General features: G+C 36.6%; 1 protein-coding gene across 1 annotated transcript in view; it reads left to right on the top strand.

Moving 5' to 3' along the window:
- Positions 1–24,319, top strand: part of HGF (hepatocyte growth factor) — a 44,474-nt gene that overhangs the window by 15,366 nt on the left and 4,789 nt on the right. The window contains exons 7-16 of the mRNA XM_005429791.2: positions 2,836–2,954; positions 11,505–11,679; positions 13,123–13,250; positions 14,641–14,743; positions 16,617–16,756; positions 18,750–18,788; positions 19,260–19,356; positions 22,072–22,146; positions 22,741–22,887; positions 23,567–23,673. Coding sequence (XP_005429848.1) covers positions 2,836–2,954; positions 11,505–11,679; positions 13,123–13,250; positions 14,641–14,743; positions 16,617–16,756; positions 18,750–18,788; positions 19,260–19,356; positions 22,072–22,146; positions 22,741–22,887; positions 23,567–23,673 — 1,130 coding nt within the window. The remainder of the gene's footprint in view (positions 1–2,835; positions 2,955–11,504; positions 11,680–13,122; positions 13,251–14,640; positions 14,744–16,616; positions 16,757–18,749; positions 18,789–19,259; positions 19,357–22,071; positions 22,147–22,740; positions 22,888–23,566; positions 23,674–24,319) is intronic.

Below are 24,319 nucleotides of genomic sequence, written 5' to 3' on the forward strand. Positions count from 1 at the left end.
ATGCACCAGTCTGCATGCTGTTGGACAGTGCTTTTGACTCAGGGTAAATACAACTCTCTTTTCTGTCGCCTCAAGGAATTGTTCCACATTTACTCCCCTAAGAGGTCAGTTACTGGAGATGTTTACTGTCTGCTTAGATGTGTTTGAAGCAAGCAGAAGGAATTCTGCCATACAGCTCCTGCATGGCCCATTTCCAGCTATTAGTGGATGCAGAATTATATTCTGAAACTCCACTTCTCTTGTGTTCTCCTCTCGGGCAGTTATGTCTCAGGATGGAAGGAAGACCACTGAGGATAATGTCTTGGGCATAGAGCGTCATAAGGGAGAAAACTTTTTTGTCCTTTTCTGCTCAAACTCAAACATCCTGTGAAAATATCTACAACGTGGAGGAAAGTGTGGTTGAAGTGTATCATAGGAGGTGAATAATGCAGACATCACTTTATTAGTACCCTGGTACTAATAATTTCTATCTCTTGTATGAAAATTTACTTTAGAAAAAATTAAGTTTCCAGTCCTACATGTCTTTAAAAATTAAACAAAACAAAACAAACCCAAAAACCAAACAAAAACAAACAAAAAACCAACAAAACAAACAACAGCAAAAGGGGAGAAGAAATATTGGTGAAAATCTTTAGATACTAAGTTTCATTTTATTTCAAGGAGAGCTGGACATCAGCATCTGTGTCTTTAAAAAGAATAAATTTTATCTCTTTGGCTAATACTCTCCTCCCTTTTCCCTAGAAACTGAGATAAAGTCCTGATTTTGACACCAGATATGTGTCTTGATACTTCATTTCAGTTCTGGCAGTGAAGTACAGCTGCTGCTGTTTTAAGGGGAAAAAACCAGAAATATAGAGAGTTCAGACTCTTAGGTTTATGAAGGGTCTGTGCTCAAATGTACTGGGGAAGGAGGAGTGTGTACAGCAAAGAGACAGCTCTCAGGGAATCCTGCATAGACTCACTGTTGAATTGTGAGGAACAGTTTGAAGCCCTGTTATTTATCTTATTGCTAATATTTGTTGCTTAAAGGCATTAGTTGGCCTTTTTTATAGCAATTGTTGCTTGCTGGGTATGAAGGAAGATAGAAGCCTCCCTTAATATTGGGGGAAGAACCATTGACTGGGAAGTCTAGTTTTGCTCTAGAAATGGACAAGTAGATCTAGTCAATAAAAAGATATAGCTCACAGGCACTACACCATCCCATGAAGACACTCAAAGCTTGATCCTGGAAGAACATCTCTACCTAAGTTTTAATTAGTAAATAACCTTTGTTTGATATACTGTAGGAATAGGCCATATAATATTAGGAAGGATGGAGCATTCAGTGCAAAGACAGACATTTGTATTCTAGAACATGGATTCTTTGCATCAAGGGCTGTTTCGAATGCTTTTTGTGAGTTGTGACTGCAGATTCTTTGCCATTCCTGGACTCACCTTGGTGCTTGGGTGGTAACATGCACTTTCCACTTTATTTTACATGGAACGTGTTCCACCAGCATCGAGGCTCATCACTGCCTCTACTGGGAGGCCAAACCCATGTCATTCTCCTCTGTATTATTAGGCCATTAACTATTTTTTTGGGAAATCCTTGGACACAACTTGTTCTTTACAGTTTGTTTTACACCTAGCAGAAAACAGGGTACTGCTGCTAGATATGAAATTACCATGTTCTTGACTACAAATGAATTACCAGTTTGGTGAGGTTTCTCCATGGTGGTTTTGTTGTCATTTTTGTTTTCTTTATGTTTTTTGAATTCTACTTAAATCTTATCCTTGTTCCTTGTATAGTTGAAGGAACCTGACTTTTCCTAAGAAATGGAGATCAAGCTGCAAATGAGTCAAAATTAGCACGATCATTTGACAGGAAAAGCATCCTAGCGAAAACATACACTTGTAAATCATATTTTCATCTCCTTGTGTGAAGCACATCTGCTTGCAGTTGTAAATGAATTCAGGTTCCCAAGTAGTTAACTTTATTGCTCTCTTACATACTTTTCAGGTTTTCCTCAGAGGCAAATCTACTTTTTGTTTCTTTTGCAAACACATTTCAATAAAACTGGAAGGCCAAGACAATTTGTATTCTCTAGAGAAAAAAACCCAACCTGTGCATTTATCTCCTTCAAGTTTACAGCTGTTAGTATCATGTATTTATACAAAAAGCCCTCCATATCTTGCATATCTGTCTGATAGTCAGTGATGCTGTAGGAATGTGGAAACATTTAAATATAGCACCATATTATCCAGTCTTCATGAGATAAAGTGAGACGGAAGTTATTTACTTATTTTTCTCCTTCTTTCTCCCAATGCTTGAAATGAGGGCATGACCAAAAATAAGCTCTGTTACAAAAATGGAGTTATCATTAATAGCAAAGCTGCTCAAAATATCTTCCAGTTTGAACCCAGGGCTGTTGCACTGAAAACCTGTTTTCTTAATGAGTCCAGCATGGCAGGCAGTATTTAGATAATCCACATCTAATTGGTCTGTTTTAAAAAGAAATGAGTGGCTTAAGTGTCTGGTCATGGGTTGACAGACACAAGAGCAAGAGTTTGGCAATTAGTGGAGTTAGCCTATCCGGTACCCTGTGCATTAGCCCAGCAGGGAGTCCCTTCAGTGGAGGTCTGACTCTGCTGCAGATTTGGAAAGTGTTTATATGTTATTAACTTTTTAACAGCATTAGGAGCATATTTGCATCCATCCTACAGGATCAGACCCAGGGTTAATAGGAACCAGTTCTTGTTTGCCTCTGCTGAAATGTGTCCTTTAAGTACCTTGCAGAAGGCAGTGCAGTGTTGCCAGGAAGACTTCCCTGACGCGTTTCTCGTTGTGGTTTGCAGATATCCTGACAAGGGCTTTGATGATAATTACTGCCGCAATCCTGATGGCAAGCTGAGACCATGGTGCTACACTCTTGACCCTAACACCCCCTGGGAGTTCTGTGCAATTAAAACGTGTGGTGAGTTCAAGCAAAATTTATTACTTCCTTTTCCTTTCCAAAATCTGGACACAGATATTTCAAGCAGCGTAGGACCACCACTAGTTCATTCATTGCCCTTCACTGGCTTTTAAAACACAGCTTTCAAAGAGGGTCTCCTATAAACACTTTATATTCAATCTGGACAGGAAAGAAGAGTTGTGTGTTACTTACCACTGGAATATGTATATGTCTTATGTACTGTAAATTGCATTAAAATGTATGAAAATCAAGAACTAAAAAAGTGAGGCAACAAAATCATGAGGATCTCATGTACAGTATCAGTTTGGCCATGCTGGACATTTGTGTTATCATTTGAGAGTATCAAATATCATATGGTGCACACTCACAATCCCTCCTCAGTGTCCTCTGCTAACAGCTCTTTACTGCTTTGCAGTTCTAGACTTTGGGTCCTGCACATTATTCACTCTTGTGCTGAAGACAGAATTATTAATTTCCATATGGATCTCTCTGTGATATTCAGCACTCCATATCAAAGCAGTCCACAGGCAATGAACTTATTTTCATTCATCAGTTACAAGATGGTGGCATTTGTTAACCACACTTTAGAGCCAAGCAATTGAATCAAAGTGACATTACAGAGTACAGTTGTTGGATGCTCCCTTTGAGATGCTCTTGTTCAGCATTTTAGAGCTTACTACAGCATGTTATGTTGTTATGTCTACAAAGCTCAGATCATCTGAACTTTGCTGACAGCTCTGAAAGCTCTATTTTACTGATAATTAGATGTCTTAAATGAGAAGTAAAGGGACAACAAGGAAGGCAGAAGTCTTGGTCATTCCTTAAAAACTTGAGCAAAGCAATTTTTCTATACTTTCGTGGTAATACTGGGGCTAAGGCACATGGCAGAACCAGTTTTACTGAGACTTGCTTTAAATATTGGGATGGGTGGCGGGGAAGAGGTAATAGCTCTGATGTGAAACTTTATTTGTGAGCTCTTGCTGCCTAAAGAGGGATTCTCCACCTTCGCTTAGAATTCTTATCAACAAATTATGCCATGTTTTCTGCTTGAATCACTAATAATTCAGAATTTTCTCTCCTTGGCTCTTCACAGCTTAGGCCAGTTCTAATGTCTTGGAGATTCAGTCTGGTCTAATAAATTTGTCAATTTTTGAAATCCAAGGGTTGAGTAAGAATATTCTGTACCACCTGATGTAGAGTAATTTAACTTGCTCTATCTCATGTCATTGTAATTCCAGTATAAGGTAGTTAAATTATCAAAAATATGTCACTGTAAAAAAGGCAAAGTTATTTTGATACTTTGGGCAATGTCTTATCAGGTTCTCCAGAGACAGAAGAAACTTGGCAGGATCGCTGCTTATTTTGGGTGAGGGACCCATTAAGTCATACCCATTTGAACATCTTACCTGTGAACTACAGGACTAATTAGTCTTTGTATCTAGGCTTACTGATAATCTTTGATAAAGGGGAGAGCTCAGACTATCTTCTTTGTGAACACATTGCTTAGCTGTGCAACTGAATCATCTTTCAATTTTTTAGTTGCTCCATTAAGTAAGGAGCTGCTGCTTTGGATTTTTGGCCTGTGTTGGTTTGGGTTATGTTTTGGTTTGTGGTTTGTTTTCTTAAACTAAACTGTGCTTCCTACACTTCTCCAATTATTAGATAACGTATGAATCATGTGTAGCATACTAGAACTGTTCTTTTCCCCTGTTACTATTATGAAAAAAAAAATATTCCTAAGTTACAGCTGACTGTTTCACAAATGCAACTTTTATAAACCTTTATCCTTTGGCATTTCCTGAGCTGATGTGTCAGTGTTCTGAGGATTCACATCTGGCTTTGTTGGTCACGTAAGCTTATGCCTCATGCAGCTTCCAGTATCTACAGTCTGGCCTCAGCCTTATAAAATAGTTGGGTGGGAGATCTGAAAACTACTGGATTATCACCTTTGTTTACCAAGTCATAGCAGAGTCCTGAAGAAAAGGTGAAGATCAACATGAAATTAAAAACAACACCAAAACACAGTGTAATGATTTTCATATTGTGATGAAAGCCTTTTGTCTCATTTCTAGGCAAAAGTTCACTGAAGGAACTAGAAATTATTTCCTTCAGTTAGAAACTACATTAAAATCAGTGGAAATTTCACACGTAAAACTCTATTTTCCCTCCAGAATAGTGTATCTCTTTTGAAATTAGTAAGGCAATCTCTTTGAGAAAAAAGTTTAAAAGTAGGGGTCATGAAAGCTTAGTCCAGCAGATATTTTCAAAGGGTTTTCCTCACAGGCATATGACATTGCCCTCTATGTAAGATGCAGTGGTGCTCAACGCTTTCCTTTATAACATACTGAGGGAATTTATTGCTGATGCTACTGTTAAATCACCATCTTGATGGCCAGAATACTAAAAGAAATTATTTCAGTTTTCTGTCTTTCTTGAGGCTCATAAAAAAACTGTTTTCCCACCTCCTAGCAGGGAGCCCAAAACACTTGGCTATTCTGGGTTTCGGTGGCTGCTCTGTGTTTCTGATGCTGGGGCTGTTTGCAATCTCAGAACACTAAAAAGAGAACATCATGAGTTATAGGTCTTTATAGCTTTGTGGTTTGGATTCTCACACAGGTTTTTAATTCCTATGCTGAGACTGTTTATTTAATTTACAAGAAATACTAATTAGGAAAAATGCTTTGCAAATCCAAGTCCTTGGACCATATACAAAAATGTAGGTGTCCTCTCTTTGGGGAGTGACCACAAGGCAGCATGCTGCTTGTGGCTTTTTGCTACATGCCGTGAGTGCTAGTGTGCTTTATAGCCAAAATGCTGACAACAGCTCATATACAAAATTTTCAGCAAAAAAGTTGGTGGAAGGAAGCGTTTAGAAAATAAATATGGTTTTAAGACTGAAGAGAGAGAGGGCATTGTAATTTTACTTCCAAGCACAGAATGCAGCATAAAACATTGTGGCTTACAGCCAGGGCTGTGAGAAAGAGATGACAGGAGCAATTAGGAATTAGAGATGGCTCAAGCTGCAAAAACTGGATTTGGATTAAGACTTTGGGGACCCCAGGACTGGTTTGAAGTTGCTCACATATGTGTCTGTGGTTTTGGCTTGAGACAATTTTTAGTTAGAAGAGAGGATAAAAGGACAACTAACAGCAATGAAGTGTAGGACGAAATGAAGAAATGGAAGCAATGCCAGCAAACATGAAAAAGGAAAATGACTGTTATTTTGGCATAAATGAGAACATCGACTACAGGGAAGACAGGAGTAGAGAACTAATACTGATTTTCTTAAAGCCCAAATGGGTAGCAGCTCCTCTGTGGATGAGCTTTAGAGAGGTGCTGAGACCCATAAAGGAAGCTATGTATATCAGTCACTTGAGAACTGCAGAGCTTTTTGGAATTACTGTGTTAAAGACAGTGTTTCATTGATGCCTACCTGATGTCCAGCCAACCCAGATGCCTTTACTGTGGATTCAGCCTTTGCCATCAGTAGTCACTAACAGTAGTCAGGGGTGACCAGAGCTTGAAAAGCTTTGAGAAAATTCAACAAAGGCCTCAGTTGACTGGGAAAGAATAAGTAATGAAACACCAAAATTGAGACTCTAGATCTAAAAATGAACTGCTGCAGTGTGCCTACAGCTTTTGGAAAGGCAAAAAACCCACTAATATTAAATTAGTCATTCTTTAGAAACAGAGATTTCAGCTGTCCATTTGAATGCACAGTTCTGATTAAAGAGTTTTTTGTTGAATCATTGCACGTAAACAAATAAAAGGTGGACTCATTTAAGTTTAATATTTGTGTAAGATAAAGATGTTTATAGAAAGAGGCAGGGAAAGGAGACTGATATTTAGAGGCTGATAAAGTGTTACCTTCCATCTTGCTTTGCAAGGAGACAAAAAAAAGGTCCAGTGTGCGCTGTTCATGCAACAGCTTAATCCATATTGCCTCAAAAAGGATCCTTCTCAAATACTTTTCATCATTTCTGTGATAATTTGAAAGTGAAATTTAGGAACTCTAAATGTGAGGAGACTTTTTTTTAATAGATTTTAATAAAAATTGATTGAATTTAAAGCCTTGTAGACACTGGAACAGCCTGGAAAGATCTCTCTATGCTCATGGACAAATGAATTGTACGTGTGAAGGTTTTAGGTGATAATGAGTCCTTCAGTACTGTGATTCTTAAGCTTGGCTAGAATTGATTTCTTCACTTTCTCATATGCTTTTACTGAAAAAAAGCAAAACACTGAAAACCAGTTGGGTTTTTCTTCCATTCTTGTTCTGTACCATGGTAAATTGAAGAAACTGAGCATGTAACAGAGCATGAGAAGCTTCAAAATGCCACTCAGCTTTCTTAATAACATTTGCAGGATTGCATGGATCACATTTAGAATCCACTTTCTAAATTGTTTTGCTACAAATCAGAGCATATTTTCCTTCTGTTGACTGATACTGTAGAAGAGACATTGCATGAATATAAGCAAGAACAGGTATTTTCCTCATGATATAATTTAGGACTCTGCTTCTTTTCCAACTATGTCTTTTTCCACAAATACGTAGGTTGTATTGTCATAAAAGAGCATGTATTCTCCAGCAAAATCTCTGCCTTCTTTTAAGTCAGTGTGATTCTCACCATTGACCTAAAATTTGTGCAGGATTTTCTTCTGGGTCATTGGGATTAAAGTGTGAAACAGTATCTAGCTGGTTACTTCAGCTGTGGAATGACTCAAGGCCCCTGCTGATTCCCTCATGCTGGCGTTGCTGTGAGAACCAGAACTGAGAGGACTATCTGTGGCTTTACACATAAGGCTCTGGATGATGTTTCATCTTTTTAAGATTGTATGAATGCATGAGCTGGCCCATATTTATAAAGTTATGTATTTTGAAGTATCAAAAAAATGAGGGGTTTATGGAAAAAAAAAAGGATATCTTTGCATTATTGCCCTTTGGTTGGGGACTTGGAGTGAACATGTGAAGATAGAAATACTACTAATGGGAAATCCCCTCATGTGGCTGTCTGAGTAACATGTTTAATCTTAGTCATCCAGAATTTAAAAAAAGAAAACAAAAACCCACAAAGTTCAAAAGCAGCAAAATGCTGCTAACAACTACCAAATTCTTCCGTTCATAATGAGCTTTCCTACAGGAGTAAGAAGTGCCACTTAATCCATAAATTATAAATAGTCGTCTTTTATAAATTGGAATTTTGTGTGATCTTTCTTTAACAGTACTTTTAATCTCAGTTCAGAACTAAAGAAATTTGAACTGAAGCAAAAAATCCTGGGAACTTCCATTATGAAATATTAGTAAGTACTTCAAAGTAAGGATTGCTTGCTGATTTTAAATTAATCTAACTAAATTCATATTGTCTTCCTCATTGGAACAATCCCTTGGATTTTCAGATCTTAATTTATATTTTAGAGGATTTACTGGGGTAAGGATGAGAACTCAATTTTATAGATTTTGATCTTGATCTTGATTTTGCCTTGTAAGAGAACTGGTGAGTGTGGTCTTAGGGCTCTTTCACCAATGCTCTGCACATCTGATGTTCATGCTCAGAGTTACTAAATTTAGTTAATTTGGTATGTGTGTGATGAGTAATTAGCCTCAACAACAAGACCAGTACTGAATGGAGATGACTGTGTAAGTTGTAGGCTTGGACAGCCTGGGCACTTCTTAGTTTGGCAAGTGCTGCATAATCTGCAGTGTCTGGTGAGACAGGCACTGCTCCTCAAGCTCTTGCCTGTTCCTGTGCACATCCAGCCCAACTTTCATTAACAGGAATAGGGAGACTGTTCCCATCATGCCTGTTTGTGGAATCGACAGATGAATGAAGGATTTCTCAAGCCTTTATTGGTAAGTTTTGAGCTTTCTGTGAGACTCAATAGCTAGAATGGGAATTGATTCTGAGGACACAAGCCCTCAGAATTTCAGAATTAAATTTTGGAAATATTTTGGAGTGTCATTTTTCATGTTTCAAAATGAGACATTGGTAGTATATGCAGGTGGTACAGCAAGAATTTGGGGAGGGCTCTGTGGACCTTTTGGAACAATGAAACTGGTTTATTAGTTAAAATAAGAATTTTTTACTGATCCCTTTCACTACTAGAATTCTTACTGAGAGCTGCTACAAAGTAGAAGCAGATAATCATGTTACAGATTTTGAAATAATTTCTCTCTTAGTCATTGTAGTGCAAGTCTTTCCAAAAGTGGCTTGGCTGTGCAAATATTCATGACAATGTGAAAGTTAAGTTCTTCTGATGCCTTTACATTGTATATTTTGACATGGCCAAGTTGTAAAATCTGATCTACAGGTAGAGGTCACTGTCCAGACACATAATGTAAGGTTCAACAATTAACTGTGTATCTGCAGATGTACAAGAAGGAATGCTCTACAAAATTACCATGGCCTTGATTAAATCAACTGATGCATCACTTATTTCATTTCAGGCATCTGATTTTTAAAAAACCAAACCCACATAATGATATATAAACACCAACCTAATTATGTTTTCTTTAGCATGACTGAGTACAGAGTAGGTGCCCTATACAGTTAATTACAGTTGAAATAGTAACTTTTTTGTGTATAGATAAGGTCTTTGCAACAGCTTATATTTGATTGATATTTTTGTACATTATTATTTAGGAAGACTTTTGCTAGAGTTATGAAATTTTAATTTATTAATTTGCTTAGGAAATATTATGAAGCCAGGGTATATGCTGAAATTTATCATCTTAGGGAATTCTTCTACCCCTGCCCCCTCAGGTCTTTCCCCAGATCTCTTTCATTTGTATAAAAGAAATGTGTGTATTTTTGAAAAAGACTAATATGTATTTGAATGTTGCATAGCAATGTTCACTCTAATCAGCTTAGAAGCTATTTTAGAATAGAACTTCATTTGTTTTCATATATTACTTATAATGGAAAACAGAAATATTGCAGCTATTTATTACTATAAGTTGTATGAATTCATCTTTTTGCAGTCTTATTATTTAAAAAGTGATGTGTAAAGACTAAATATAAAGTTATTAGCTCCAAGAGTGTTTGATGAGTTCCCCTAGAAAGAGTGCATTTGTCAGCCTGCAGAAACCTCCTTGTGATACTTGCAGTGCCATATCCTTTTGACTTTGGAATGAGCTTGGAACTCAAAATCCTGTTGAAAGAGGACAACATTTGCCTTGGGAAGGAGGGACAGGAAATGAATTTGACCATGAAACACTGACTTGAAAACATCAACCAGATGAACAGCTAAAGGGATGCATGGATAAATGTATAATTCAACTGCACAACTTGATGTTATCATCTGACAGGGAAATGATCTTTAACGTCAAAGATCAGTCAGCAAATCAGCCAAAACCATCTGTTATGACATTTGGTTTCCTTAAGATTCATATTTTCTCCAAGTTCATGGAACTGGCTCAAGTTACCAGGAGTGAACTACAATATGAGTAACACACAAATACTGTTCTATTCACTGGACCATTTGAAGAAAACTAAATAAAGAATTTTATTGACATACTTTTTGCTGGCAACTAATACTTTTAAGATAATTAATAAAATTAGTCTTGTGAACCATAGTAATTACCAACAGATATGCAATTTCTTTTAAAATATTATATTGAGGACTTTTGAGGATATTGAAGAAGAATTGCTCTTACTGCAGTGTATTTAGTTTTGTACTACTTTGTATATATCTGATGCAATATCTGTGCCATTAATTTGCAATTATGAAAATTGCATAAGAAATAAAAAGAGACTTTTAAGTTATGTGAATGAGTCATTTCAAAACCACTGTTTTTCTGAATTTAGTTCAAGACAGCCCACACCAGGGTGAGTGCAGAGTATATCAACATCTGTAAGAGATCTTGAGTCTGATGAATTTGTTAGTCTTTAAAACATTTTTCTCTCTGTAGAGAATACTGCTCTTTGATTTCAAAAGCTAGGGGTGTTTTCCCTGTTTAACCATATGAGGCATAAAAAAACCAAACCAAAACAAAACAACCTTTTGAAGAATTTAGCACATTATCTTATAATAGTATCTATAGTTTTTTATTACTGTTTTTTATCTGCATCTTTTTTTCCTGTGACCTGATATTCTGGGAATTCTTTAGAGAAACCCAATTGTATTATAATCCTACAAATATGTGTTACCATGTTTAACAGTGCACATGTGGGTGGCCACTTAGTTTTTTAAAGCTGAGGGAATGATATTTTTTGAACTTGAAAAAGTAACCAGGAATATCTTCTAACCTCCAATGGTGCAACATAGGCCAGGTGTCTCACACAGGAAAATATTGCAGACTCTTTGCATGCAAGTGGATAAACTAGCATAAAGTCTGGCACTTATTTTGGTTTTGGATTTTTGGTGGGTGTTGTAAGTATGAAGAGGAGAAAATTATTCTATAATCACATTGGCAATTTCTCCAGTAAAACCACAATTACCATGATTCGAACATCATGCAATCCATGACTCTGTCAGTAATGTGGAGTTCAAACCTGACATCCTGAGCCATTCTTAAGAGAATGAAAGAGCCCTTCTTGTCTGGGTCTGCAGAGGAGAGCGTGGTGAACAGCACAGAGGCGACAGCCGAGACCACAGCGTGCGTCCGGGGACAGGGCGAGGGCTACCGTGGCACCGTCAGCACCATATGGAGTGGGATCCAGTGCCAGAGGTGGGACTCCCAGTTTCCTCACCAGCACAACATCACTCCTGAGAACTTCAAATGCAAGTGAGTAGAGAATTGTGGGTATTATTACAGCAGTGGGAAAAGAGCTGAGATTTAAAATGTTTAACAATTCATGCCTCTGGGGCAGAGCATAGGGCTCTCTCCCTGCCGCTTTTTCTGATGCATCCACTCTCCCTGCTGAGGCTCAAAACCATCTGAGCCTGGGAAAATCAGTCCTTCAGATCTCAAAGAAATAGTTCTAGATGAACTTGTGTGAAACCCTCAGGATTTTCGTGAAGTTCTCCTTCAAGCATCTATTCACCAATATGATTGTGAAGTGTCTGGATGTGTTCCAGGCTGGGACCTGAATCCCAACAGCGTTGATACATTGCCACTGGATACTTTTCATGGAACTAAAACCTCCTTCTGAGCTTGATTGCTGACTTTAATTTAATATGTCCTAAATATTACCTGAATGTAATCTTTTTTGTAATAATCAACGCTCATAATATTTGAAAACACGTTTTAAATTTTTCATATTTTAAATCCTTTTTCTGTCTCATTACTAGATATAGATGCATCAATAGGACTGCTTTTACTTGACTGACCACTGGTCATCAAACCTTTTTGTATGGTTCATAAACTCCCAAGGTGTAAATAATCTACTAATTTTAGGCAGTTACCTTAGTAATGCTCATTCAGTCCTTTTTTAACTAAGCCTGGAGGTAACATTGCTGACCAGATTGGAGCCACAGCCCAGTATGCACTAAATATCTTTATTGATGGGTAAATATCAGTTAGAATTACAGTATTAGGCCCATTGTTTCCATAGTCTGTTATCAGCAAGTGCTGCAGATGTAAAAAACACAGTGAAATATGGAGATGCACAGAACATGGCAACAACTGTCAGGAGACAGGGAAATAAAACTTACCTTAAAGAGGTTTGAATATTTCATGCAAGCTGCAAAAGACATTTAAAGGTGTTCCCTTGTGACTAACTTTTACTTTAAAGGTAACAGCTGTATAGAATTTTGACATACACTTTTTTTTTTTCCACAATTCAGCTTCTTAAGTGAGTTACTGATAGTCTAAAGCACTCTGTTTCTCCAAACTCAGCAGAACCATTCAAAGTACTGGGAGTTTTAAGCACTTTGGTAATGTTTGTATTTAAAAGCACTTGTAATATATTGCAGGTGTATGCAATGTCAGTTGCATGCAAATTTTGATGGAGGATCCTGAATGAAAATATTGTTAATCTTAAAATGAAATCTCATATCCCATCAACACGTGTCTGCTGAAAATGAATTTCCACAAACGCATTCCTATTACAATTTTATTTTTCACACTGAGTTCTTAAAGTCTCCTCATCTCCTTGCACTTGACAATGATCAGTAACACAGAGACCTGAATGAGCTTGTATTTTTGTTAATTCATGACAAAACACAATGGACCACATTGGTGGGTTTAGGTTATCCCTGCTGTGAGCTAACATATTTATTTTTACAGGGATTTGAGGGAGAACTACTGCCGAAATCCAGATGGATCTGAATCACCCTGGTGCTTTACCACTGACCCAAACATCCGTATTGGTTATTGCTCCCAGATTCCTAAGTGTGATGTATCAAATGAACAAGGTAACAGAGGAAAGGGTGATAACAAGATTTTAAGTGAATGCCATACTGTTCCAAACATCAAGTAGACAGCCTTGAAAACTGGAGAAGTTGTGTCTGTATTACACCTATATAACTCTGCTTTGGATTTATTGGCATGCTTGGGGTTCATTGTGGTGTAAATGAGATTCCTTTCTCACTTTATTTGTAATTCCAGCAGGGAAAGCTGCAGCAAGGATTTTATTGGACCTGATTTTTAGACAAGGCCTATCTATATATCTACTCTACTGTCCTTACTTTTCTTAGTGTGAAAGGCCTTTTTCCACAGCTGATATGATTTCCTTGGTTCACAGACTTTTTATAATTGCATATCAGGCTATCAAAAGTGATTTTTCCCCTTTCTATTTTCTTGCAAATACCTCCTGGTCTAGAAGGGATTGATCCTCTGAGTTCTTACCTACCTCTGCCTGTGAGGTTCATTCTGAGTTTTCAGGCAAATGTTTTTCCCATGAGGTTTTGGTATTACTGTAAGGGGTAATGTTGCATCCTGAATGGGTGTCAATCACAGTATAAACTGAGGCTAAGACCTCAGACCTATATCCCTACATCAGGCTGCAGTAACATCTCCATCTTTAAATTTTAGCCAATGTTACTGTAAATTTAAAAAAGTTGCAGTTGCAAGACTTATGTCAGAGAAAGGATTAAACTTTTCCATTCATTCTGTGTTTCTTGTAAAGTATCAATTATCAAAAAGTAAGAATACTGATGAATATGAAATTAAGTGCTTTATGCAAAATGTCTTTATAGTACTGATAATTTTAAACAATTCTCTTGAAAAGTCTCAAAAAGGCTTGTGATAAAAGCTTATGAATTAAACATGACTTCTGCTGGAGCGAACAAGCAATTTTTGAATTACATTAAAATTAAAGTCATGATGATTTTTTGATTTTGCTGAAGTACTTAAGTCTAGAATTATATACTGTTGCCAATATCTGAAAACTACACAAAGTTAAACTGAATGCCCATTCTTTTGTGGAAGGAGGAATAGGGGATCACACTATTCCTCCACACTAGCTTCTGACAATTTTTAGGATATTCTGTGTGACCCTTCTAAATTAATCATAAACCAACTATTTGTGAAAGAAATTTTCCAAGTCCATGTAAGTAAGACAAAATTTAAAATACTGCTGTGTTGGGAATGAAGGTATCAAACAGAATATTGTGTATGTAAATTTGAAAACTATTTTCCATTTTTCTTCTGATCTGATTTATGCAATTGTATTATTTATAGTGTCTAGCATTTGCTTAAAAGAACCCTTGTCTTTAGTAATTTGGATTACTGATGGAAAGGAAGTTTTCTTCTTAACGTTGCACAATAACCCTCCACTTTTTTGTCTCATCCTTCTTTTTTCAGATTGTTATCGTGGCAATGGCAAGAGTTACATGGGGAATCTATCCAAGACAAGATTTGGGCTAACTTGCTCCACATGGGACAAAAATATTGAAGACTTACGTAGGTGTGTACATATGAAACAGAAAGAGATGGTTCAGTGAGTCCTGAATAAATACTGCCTCCAGATGGCAACTCTTTTTCATCTGCATTGATTCTAAAGTAGCCCCTTATGTCCTGGAGCTTTTAATAGCTTTGTTTTCCTAACCTTTTTTTTTTTTTCCTTTGTGTTTAAATATATTGCACAACATGACTTTTTGTGAGGCTAACCAGTAATTGCAGGCTTTGGGATGTTTCTTCGTGTTTAGTTTGCTGGCCTATTTTACCCCATCCTTGTCCTTGAAAGTTTGCTATAATGAGATGATATCAGAAATAAGAGGAAATTATTGTCTCATCAGCCTCATCTCATAGCTCATGCTGCTTCAAGGAGGAGATTGGACTTGAAACTACCTAATGTTCCTTGCAGCCTGAAATTGACTCTTTAGTCTACAATCTAGTGACACTGACATCAAATGCCAATAAAAAGACCTGCAATTTCTGTAGTTTATCTTCATATTCAAGTAGTAGAAATGGCAAATTAATTTATTCTGTAGTTTGGCTTCATATTCAAGTAGTAGAAATGGCAAATTAATTTATTTGTTGAAGTAAAATGAATTAGCAGGACTACATATAACATAAGGGATTCATAAACTGTTTTGCTGTCTATGAGATATCACACACTAGTAGCTGTGATGAAAATAGTTTCTCCTTCATTTTTCTTTAGTTTCTGAAACTGATGCAAATGTGTCAATATTAGCTTTGGTACTTGATGTAGAGCCACAGTGCTGAACATACAAGCCGTTGTCCTTTGGAAGGACTGTGAAGGTCAGTAAGTCAGCCTTTGAGGAAGCTGAATTGCAAAAGGCAGATTTCAGTGGCCCTGTCTGGTATCATCAGCTGGACTACATGTGTTTCTTCTGACAGATGGTGCGAGAGAGGTTGCATATTCCAGTGTGCTGCCCATGGAAAGGAAGCAGAGGTTTAAGCTCATGCTGTCTGAGAAGCATGATAAGTCTTAGTTTGCTGTGACTGAGGCAGTATAAACCTACTGGATGCTTGATGAAATTGCATTGATGTAATAGAGCACAGATCAGCCTTTCTTTTCTTACTTCCACACATTTTCCATCTGGGAACTTCTTTGAGGAGTTATCTGTCTCACTCCACCAGTTTCTCAAGTTATGGGTCTTCTAGAGGCAGCGTGAGTGGTTGGTTATGAAGTGAAGGAGCAGTACAGCTATAACTAAAGAAGCCTGTATCCTTGTATCTGACAAGCCGGAAATAAACTTCTTTCTCTGCTACAGATTTTGGCCTCAAAATTTCACCTCTACAGTGCTTCACGTAGATTTTGGCCTCAAAATTTCACCTCTACAGTGCTTCATGTAGGCTTGCAGCTTAGGTGACCTATCACTGCAGTTGGTCTGAGCCATTCATCTTTCTCATTGCCTGCTGCTCATCCTTGCTTGCTTTCTTAGTTTGTCTTTCTTTTGCCTTTGATTCGGCTTTGTAGATTCAATGCTCTCTTGCACTGTTAACCTGCAGGACAAGAAACCTGTGCTCCCCAAAGGGACCTGCAGATTTTCTGCGGGCATCACAGACACTCTTCTAATCAGTATAATGATCTCTCCTGAGGATATCTAGAGATTTTAGCTTCAGTGGGAGATCTAGAAGCCTCCCAGCTGTCCAGTGGACACAGTGCATAAAATACAAACCAGAGGAAAGTTGGACCCAGATCCAGAAAATATTTGGGTCTCATCTTCCCTTTGATTTCAACCAGCCCTAAACCCTGACCTGTAGGCTTCTCAATCAGCTAATGCAATGTGGAGCAAAACAACATTTAACCTTTGAAAATTTGGGCTATAGTATAAAGCTTTTCAACACTTTGAATTTTTTTTTCCCTGTAGGCATATACAAATATTCAGAGAACCAGATGTTAGTAAACTGAAGAAAAACTATTGCCGCAATCCAGATGATGATTTTCACGGTCCCTGGTGTTACACAGATGATCCTCTTGTGCCCTGGGATTACTGCCCTATTTCTCGATGTGAGTACTTGGCACGCCGCTGGCACTGTCAGCTGTGCAGTCCCAGTGAAGCCACGGTGTCACAGGCCTGTGCACACCTTCCTATTGTCACTTGTGGCTGCAGAAAATGTGTGATTCTATCAAGAATCAATTGTGCGTGACTGAGAAGGAGCAGACAGAAGCTGCTTGTGCAATATATGAACAAGGGGTTCTTTTCCTTGACCAGCTTGGAGATTTCAAGACTTATTTATGCAGCAGGAGCACAAAGGGGCTATTACAGATGGTCAAACATTTTCCAACAGATCTAGCTATTGAATGAGGGCTGGACGGAGACAAAGAATTGTCTAGCGGTCAGAATGCTGGCTGTGGCCTCAAGAAACCCAGGCAGAGTTATCTTCTGGGCTACAGGCTTCAGAGACTCTTTGTGTGATCTGTCTTTGTAATGTTAGGATAACTCACTATATATATGCTGAAGTGTATATGTGCTATAGAGATTAGATTCTGCTTTCGATGTTTATGGGATGATTTAACTCCTGGCAAGAATTAGGAAAATCATGCTTCCAAAGTTGAATGTTTAAATCTAAATAGCTTAAATAAACAGAATTAAGAATCCTAGGGAATTCAGCAATAAACTGATGACAAGTAGAAAAAGATAGTTTTATGCTGAAAAATGTGCAATTCACATTTATGTTCAAAATCTTTCTCTTCAACTCTTATTTCTAAGTTATTCTGCAGTATGTCCTGGGAGAACACTTAAATGGTAAATCAGGCTTTTGAATGCATGTCTGTGATCTCTAGAGGTTAAGGATAATGTTACACTCATTCCTAGAGGCAATCTACTGCATTTCCTCATAGCCTGAACTCCAGCATCTCTAAAAAGTGGTATTTGAAGTCTCAGGTGATATTTTGGCATCTATGTGAAGTGTAAACAAAACTGAGCAAAAGGTTATTTGTGTCAATATAAATGAAGAATAGCTGAAGAAATATATTTTTATTCACTTATTCTGAGTTCATTATTTGGATCTATGAATTACTAAGATGTATCTTCAGCAAACATTTGTAGGCTATCCAGAACTGGTGAGTAGTACATTTCTGCAAACACCAGAGTGGGAATATGCCAGTTTTACAATTGTGACTCATATGGACTAGTATTACAGTACTGTATAAATATATATGCACATACATACAGTTATACATAGAAACATATGCATAGAAAACATATATGTATGTACACATATGCATACATATATGCACATGCATAAATGCATTTGTGTATACATCCAGAAATTTCACTATGAATATACCTCTGTGTGTGTGGTGTATCTATATATTCATACATATATTTTCTTAATGATGGAAATCTATTTGGAGGAGACTGTTTAAATTTTCCTTGGGCAAGTTTTCAGAAGCTACCCCTGTACCTCTAGCTCATAATGCTGGGTCGCTCTGTATGTGTCACTGAAGGTAAACATTTAGAAACAAGTTTAAGCAAACTTGTTGTAACTATTTTTTTAATTAGACTAGATGGAAGTACTGAACCAGATTCGGGGATCATGTTTTGATAAGTTTTTGCTGATAGGAACCTAAAATGTCTTTGAAGGTTTTGTAAGGAATTGAGGATTTCTTTCAGTCTTCTTTGGATTTAATCACATGACTTCTATAGTTCCTGAAAGCTTATATAAAAGTGGTAACTTCATTTTTCAGCATTTGCTTGTTTGAATGAAACATGTAAATTGAACATGATAGGCAGCCTGATGTCTTCAGGATTCAGCCAAGAAGAAAAACGCTTGACATCCCTGCTCCAAAATGTTTCTTATTTCATTCTGTTGGAATAAAATTCTGCCCCCTTGTTAAGCGTTACCAAATACTGCTTTTGCAGAGTACTGAAGAAATCATTGAAGTTTAAAACTTTGTGAACCATTAAACTTAACAATATGTCATTTGGTGTTGAAATGTAGTCAATTTTTAAATGTATTTTAATTTTGCATTATGGTTGTCTTGTGTGTCTGTCTAGGTGAAGGTGATACGACTCCTGCCACAACCAGCTTGGATGGTAAGTTTGTGTATGAACTGTGCAGTGCATGACTATCCTCTAAATCTAGACATTTCTTTCCAATTGGGAAACAAAATAAAGATTAGTAAAGTTATAAAAAACCCACCATACAAACTGAGCAAAATTAATTTCACAAGAGAAAAATGGGGAATAACTTTGTTATACTCCTTTATCTATTCTCACTGTCATGTCTTGCCAGTAGTGAGATTTGGTAATGAGCTTCAGTGTTTGCTCTTTAACTATGTAAATCTCAAAAATCTATTTAAATTTATGTATTTTATATTCCCTATGGATATTTAAATAGACCTACTCAGCTTCACTGAAGTAGTTTTGATGGTCTAGAAATATATTTCATTAGCACAGGAAAGTTAATGCATAATAAATATTGACCTTCTTGTGGTCCTTACGTGCAACTGTGCAGGTTTCCTACCACTGCTTTTAGTAAAATGTGATCTCTGGACCTGCTTTCAGATACTGCCATTCCTTGTGCCTCAACAAAACATTTGAGAGTTGTAAATGGAATACCAACACAAACTAACGAAGGATGGGTGGTTAGTTTGACGTACAGGTAAATATCACTTTGGTTAGAAGGGCAATACAACTACTAGGATATTTGTTTTAGAATTGTAGAAAATGTTGACCATAATAACAAGAAAAGAGTATTTCTACATTGCAGTTAAGTTCTGTAAAAGCAGAAAATTAGCATTCCTCTGATGTCGGGTGATGCCATAGTATTCACTCTGCTAGTGAACTTTATATGTTCATTATAGCTAACTCACACACATGAACCTGCAAAGCATTCGTAGTCTTTTGTTTTTCCAATTAGCTACTGCAGACCTTTTCGTAATACTGGCTTCACATTCAGCATTAAAGTGGTTATTTTAGAGACTGATAGAATTTAATTTCAGATACATTTTTTCTCTTTGATGGCAGAGCATTTATTTGTGAAGCATAGGATTCAGGATTTATGCCTATGTCAAAGAAAGCTTTCCCCTATGACATGGCACGGAATTAAAATTTATTTGGTATTAAAAAAAAATAAATAAGTAGGAGCTATAAGGAAATCCTTTGCATTCTGTAAAACAAGATCCTGACATGTACAACTTGTATATAACACATGTATTGTATTATGGCAGATCTTTGCTGCTGTGTAAAAGCCAGAACACAGAATGGCTGTTTCCTATGCTCTTTACTCTGGTTCATATTAGCTGGAAGTGTGAATCATTAATTTATAACAGCATATATCTCTTACATCAGCCCTGGTTCTTCTATCATGAGAAATAAAAGTTAAAAAAAACATCCTTTTTCTGCTGGGCCAGACTAAAGGGAAGCTCAATTCTATTAGCTTATGATTCATCATCTCATTTAAAACTATGTTGTAAAAGAGGTATTAAATGAAAAATAGAAGTAGAGGAAAAGATAAAAAATACATTCTCTACATCTCTTCAAAGCTAGAGAAGTTCATGGAGGGGGGTGGGATCTTCCCATCCCTGTAACCTTGGCATCGTGTGAGATCCATCAGATCAAAACCTTTTTGGGAGTGTATCAGATGGTTCAGAAAGACATTCCTAGAGGAAGATCACTATATTCCTTGACCAAATAACCAGATAGGTGGGCTAAATCTTTCCCTGGAAAAGTTAATCTTTGCACTGTTTTAAAAGTAGCCTTGATATTTGATGAAATTTTAGGCAGGTAAGGTGAATTACATCTGGGTGTCTAAAATTGAAATAGCTGTTGTTAGGGTAGTTGAACCTGGATTTTCTGCTATGCAATAAAATTCCATGAAACATGAGTGCTTAAATGATTGCAGATCCTTTTGTGAATAAGGGATTCCTGGAATACTCCAGCAGCAAAATCTATCTTGAAGTATTACATGTGGGCATAAAAATGTAGTTTTATTTTGTATTGTTACCAAGGAAGCAAATAGAATATTGTCTGAAACAAAATCTTAATGACATCTGATCTTTCTGCAAGAAAGCCTAGCTGTATACTCCAAAATGGAATTGCTGTGCCTGAATGGTGAAGGCCCAGTGAAACTTAGAAGCTATTCATATTTGGTAAACAAAGCCCATCTCTAAATCTTAAATTGATCAATGAAATTTTCTTGTATATCCAATTCAGATTCTGTAATCAAATGTATTTAAGTGTATTTAGATGGATTTCATCTGTTTCATGGAATCAGCTCTAAATTTGGCCCATATTTCAGTGAAGAATTAACCTTTCCACGTGTACTAATGAATCTTCTAACACAGATGATGAAAGTCTGTGTAAAACAATAAGCGATGCAAACTTAACATGGAAGAACATAGTTATACTCCTGATTGTGATATTTTTATAATAGAACAAGCTAGAACCTACATTTTAGAAGACTCCAGGCTTTTGGACCAGATATTTTGCTCCTCAACCAAAATATGATTTAAAAAAAGTCAAAGCTCTGTGTTATGCTGCTGTCTGTGAACTCCATATATAGTCTGGTATCCATCCAGTAGTTCTTTGCAAAGATTTGAACATTTGTGTGATTTGAATTTATAAATTGTGAGATTTTAAGCTTTTCCCAAATTGCTGACAATTCTGATTCTCTTTCCAAAGAGCTACAGAAAATAAATGTGATTTTGGAGGCACAAAGAAGGAAACTAATTAATCTACATTCCACAGTAATTTTTTTTTAAAGAACTGTCATGCTTAATTGCTTTAATTTTACTTGATATATTATGCTTCAGGTTTTCTATAATCACATGTAGGATGTCATACACTGCAGATTGTTTCCAACTGAAGTATGTGGGGACACAAATCTCCTAGGGCTTGTAATCAAATAGGAACTCTGCACCTTGAGGTCAATGCTTTGAATAATACTTACATGAATAATGACCAAAAGTTGTTTACATCTGGTGGCAGTTTGGGGACTTGCTTGAAAGTTTCAATCCAGTTCTTGTTACAAAGAATTGGTCCTTTTTTTTTTTTTTTTTTTAAATTTTAAATTAGGTGTCTTATTACAAATTCAGCTTTGAAACCACTAAATGAACAGAGTAACTGAATTTGTCTTTCTTTCTGGTTTTTTGCACATTGGAGTAAAGCTCTGCAAAGTCATGTTACTGTAAATGTTGAAACTTTGGAGCAAAGGGACAGAGACAAGTTTTTGAATGCTGTCAGTCTGTCACTTTTCACCAGCAAATGTGTGGGGAACAAAACAGTCTTTTATATTTTTGACTATGTAGAAATATTAATATTAGTGGAATTTTTTTTCTTTTTTTAAAATCTTTTTCCTTTTCTTTTTTTCCTCCAGGAATAAGCATATATGTGGTGGTACTTTGATAAAAGAAGAGTGGGTTCTTACAGCAAGGCAGTGTTTCCCCTCTCGGTACAGTAGTCTGGAACTTTGCAATATTAAAATCCATCTACTTTCGGGAACTTATCAGCATGATGCTTCTTCAACTTGAATGCAGCAGTTTTTCCTCCTGTTTGGCTTTAACAATGCTTTTCTGATGTAAAAGGCCCGTGGGACCTTGCTATTTTCTGTTATTATTGCTGTAAATCTAAATAGCCCTGGCTATTTTACATAGAAGCATAAATAGATTTTCCAAGTGTCACGGTTAGACAATTGCCTTTTTATGAGAATAATCTCATGCTTCTGCTTAACTGGACAAAATAAAATAGAAAACTAGGGTAAATCTAAAAAAGTTCAAAGGTTCATACTGTCCAAGGATTTAAATGTTGGATACTGTTATGAAAAAAAAAAAAAGAGTTAATAACAGTTAAAGATAAAATTATGTAATGGCTTCAGGCCAAAACCTTACATCCAAGCATGTTGATTTTGGAATAGCAGTTGGCAGCATGAAGCCATTTCCACTAAGGAGCATTAGTTAAAATCTTCCAGCCTAATCATATTAAGCAGAGTTTTTTAGTTATTTTATTATACAGTCAGCAAAGTCATAACCAACTTTGTCTCATTTAGGTACAAGGATTTGAAAGACTACAAAGCCTGGCTTGGAGTCCATAATATCAAAGGGAAGGGAGAGGAGAAGCGCAAACAAGTCCGGAACATCTCCCAGTTGGTGTATGGCCCTGCAGGGTCAGATTTGGTCTTACTGAAACTCAGCAGGTTAGTAGCTGTTATTGTGAATTTTCATCTCTTCACTTTCATCTGCTGGGTGATATTCTTCCTAAATGAGATTTGCAAGTTCATTGCTGTACTATCTCCAGTACTACCGTTGCTGTCTCTATGGGGTAAACTTCCAACTGAAAGAAATTTTATTTGATACATGCAGAAATACCATCGATGGTACTCAGAAAACAGATGTCAGTCCTGTGAAATCATACCTACATTATTTTTCCTGTTAACCATGTTTAGATTTTTTGGGAGATTTAAAGAAAACCCACTAAGTACCCACATGGACTAGTATATGGTTTTAATTTATAGAATAAGCACCAGATTGTAGCTGAGATCCTTGTGTATACACAAGCTTTCAAAATTTCTCCATATGAATAAACCTATATATCCAAATGGAATGCCATCACTACTTACTTTTAAGATTAAAACCCAAGTTAAATAGCATAAAAGTGGTGACAGCATTTCAAGAATTTTTTGACAGTTGGCAGCTGTAGTACAAAAAATAGGTAGAAGAATCCGTCATATTCTTCAGAAACAGAAAATGAAAGGAAAAGAATTGGCACAGTTTTAAATTGCTGTGGTCTGTAATAGACTTAATGTAATTTTAAAAACACAGTTCAGAAGGCTAAGTAAAATCCATTATATCTATTTGCTTTTTTCTTCATTTCAGACCTGCTATATTGACAAATTTTGTAGAAATAATCCGCTTGCCCATTTCTGGATGTACCATTCCAGAGAAGACCAGCTGCAGTGTTTATGGATGGGGATACACTGGATGTAAGAAACTATTTTTAAAAACTAAATGAATACGTTGACAGCTTACTTCCTCTTGTCATTATAGGTGAGGCTGCGGGTATGGCCTGATGCCACGGTTGTCCAACGCTTCTTGTTAAAAAATAGAGTTGTGTTTTTTTTCTAATTTTGTAGATCTCTGAGCCTTTTATCCAACTTAATTTAACATGAAATATTTTCCACTAGTCTCTCCTTTTTTATTGTTATTTCGGGGACAGGCAAAATAATTCAAACATTTCAAGGTGTGAATTAGAGAAAAATACCAATCCACATGTTAAAAAAAAAAATAGCAAAATTTCTCTGCAGAGTGTTAACAGGGTTTTTTGACAAATCTTTGTTCATCTACTTGAGCAGTCTCTTTCTGTAATCCAAAGCAGGGCACTGTGGAAAAACTAATACAGAAACATGTAATCAAAGACTTTATTAATATAACAATAACAGCGATTTAGGGACGCACAGGCAACCCTAAGTCTGGCATTTTCTAACTTTGGAGTACTTGACTTTGCAACCTTTCTAATGTTTATTAAACACAGTTTTGTGTGAAGAAAATACAAATATGTGGGAGAACAGACATTTATTTAGTCTAGTCAATGCTATATCTGGCTAATTATGTGTTGATAAAAAGTTAATA

This window comes from Geospiza fortis, unplaced genomic scaffold (assembly GCF_000277835.1).
Source record: "Geospiza fortis unplaced genomic scaffold, GeoFor_1.0 scaffold888, whole genome shotgun sequence".
NCBI classification, from domain to species: domain Eukaryota; kingdom Metazoa; phylum Chordata; class Aves; order Passeriformes; family Thraupidae; genus Geospiza; species Geospiza fortis.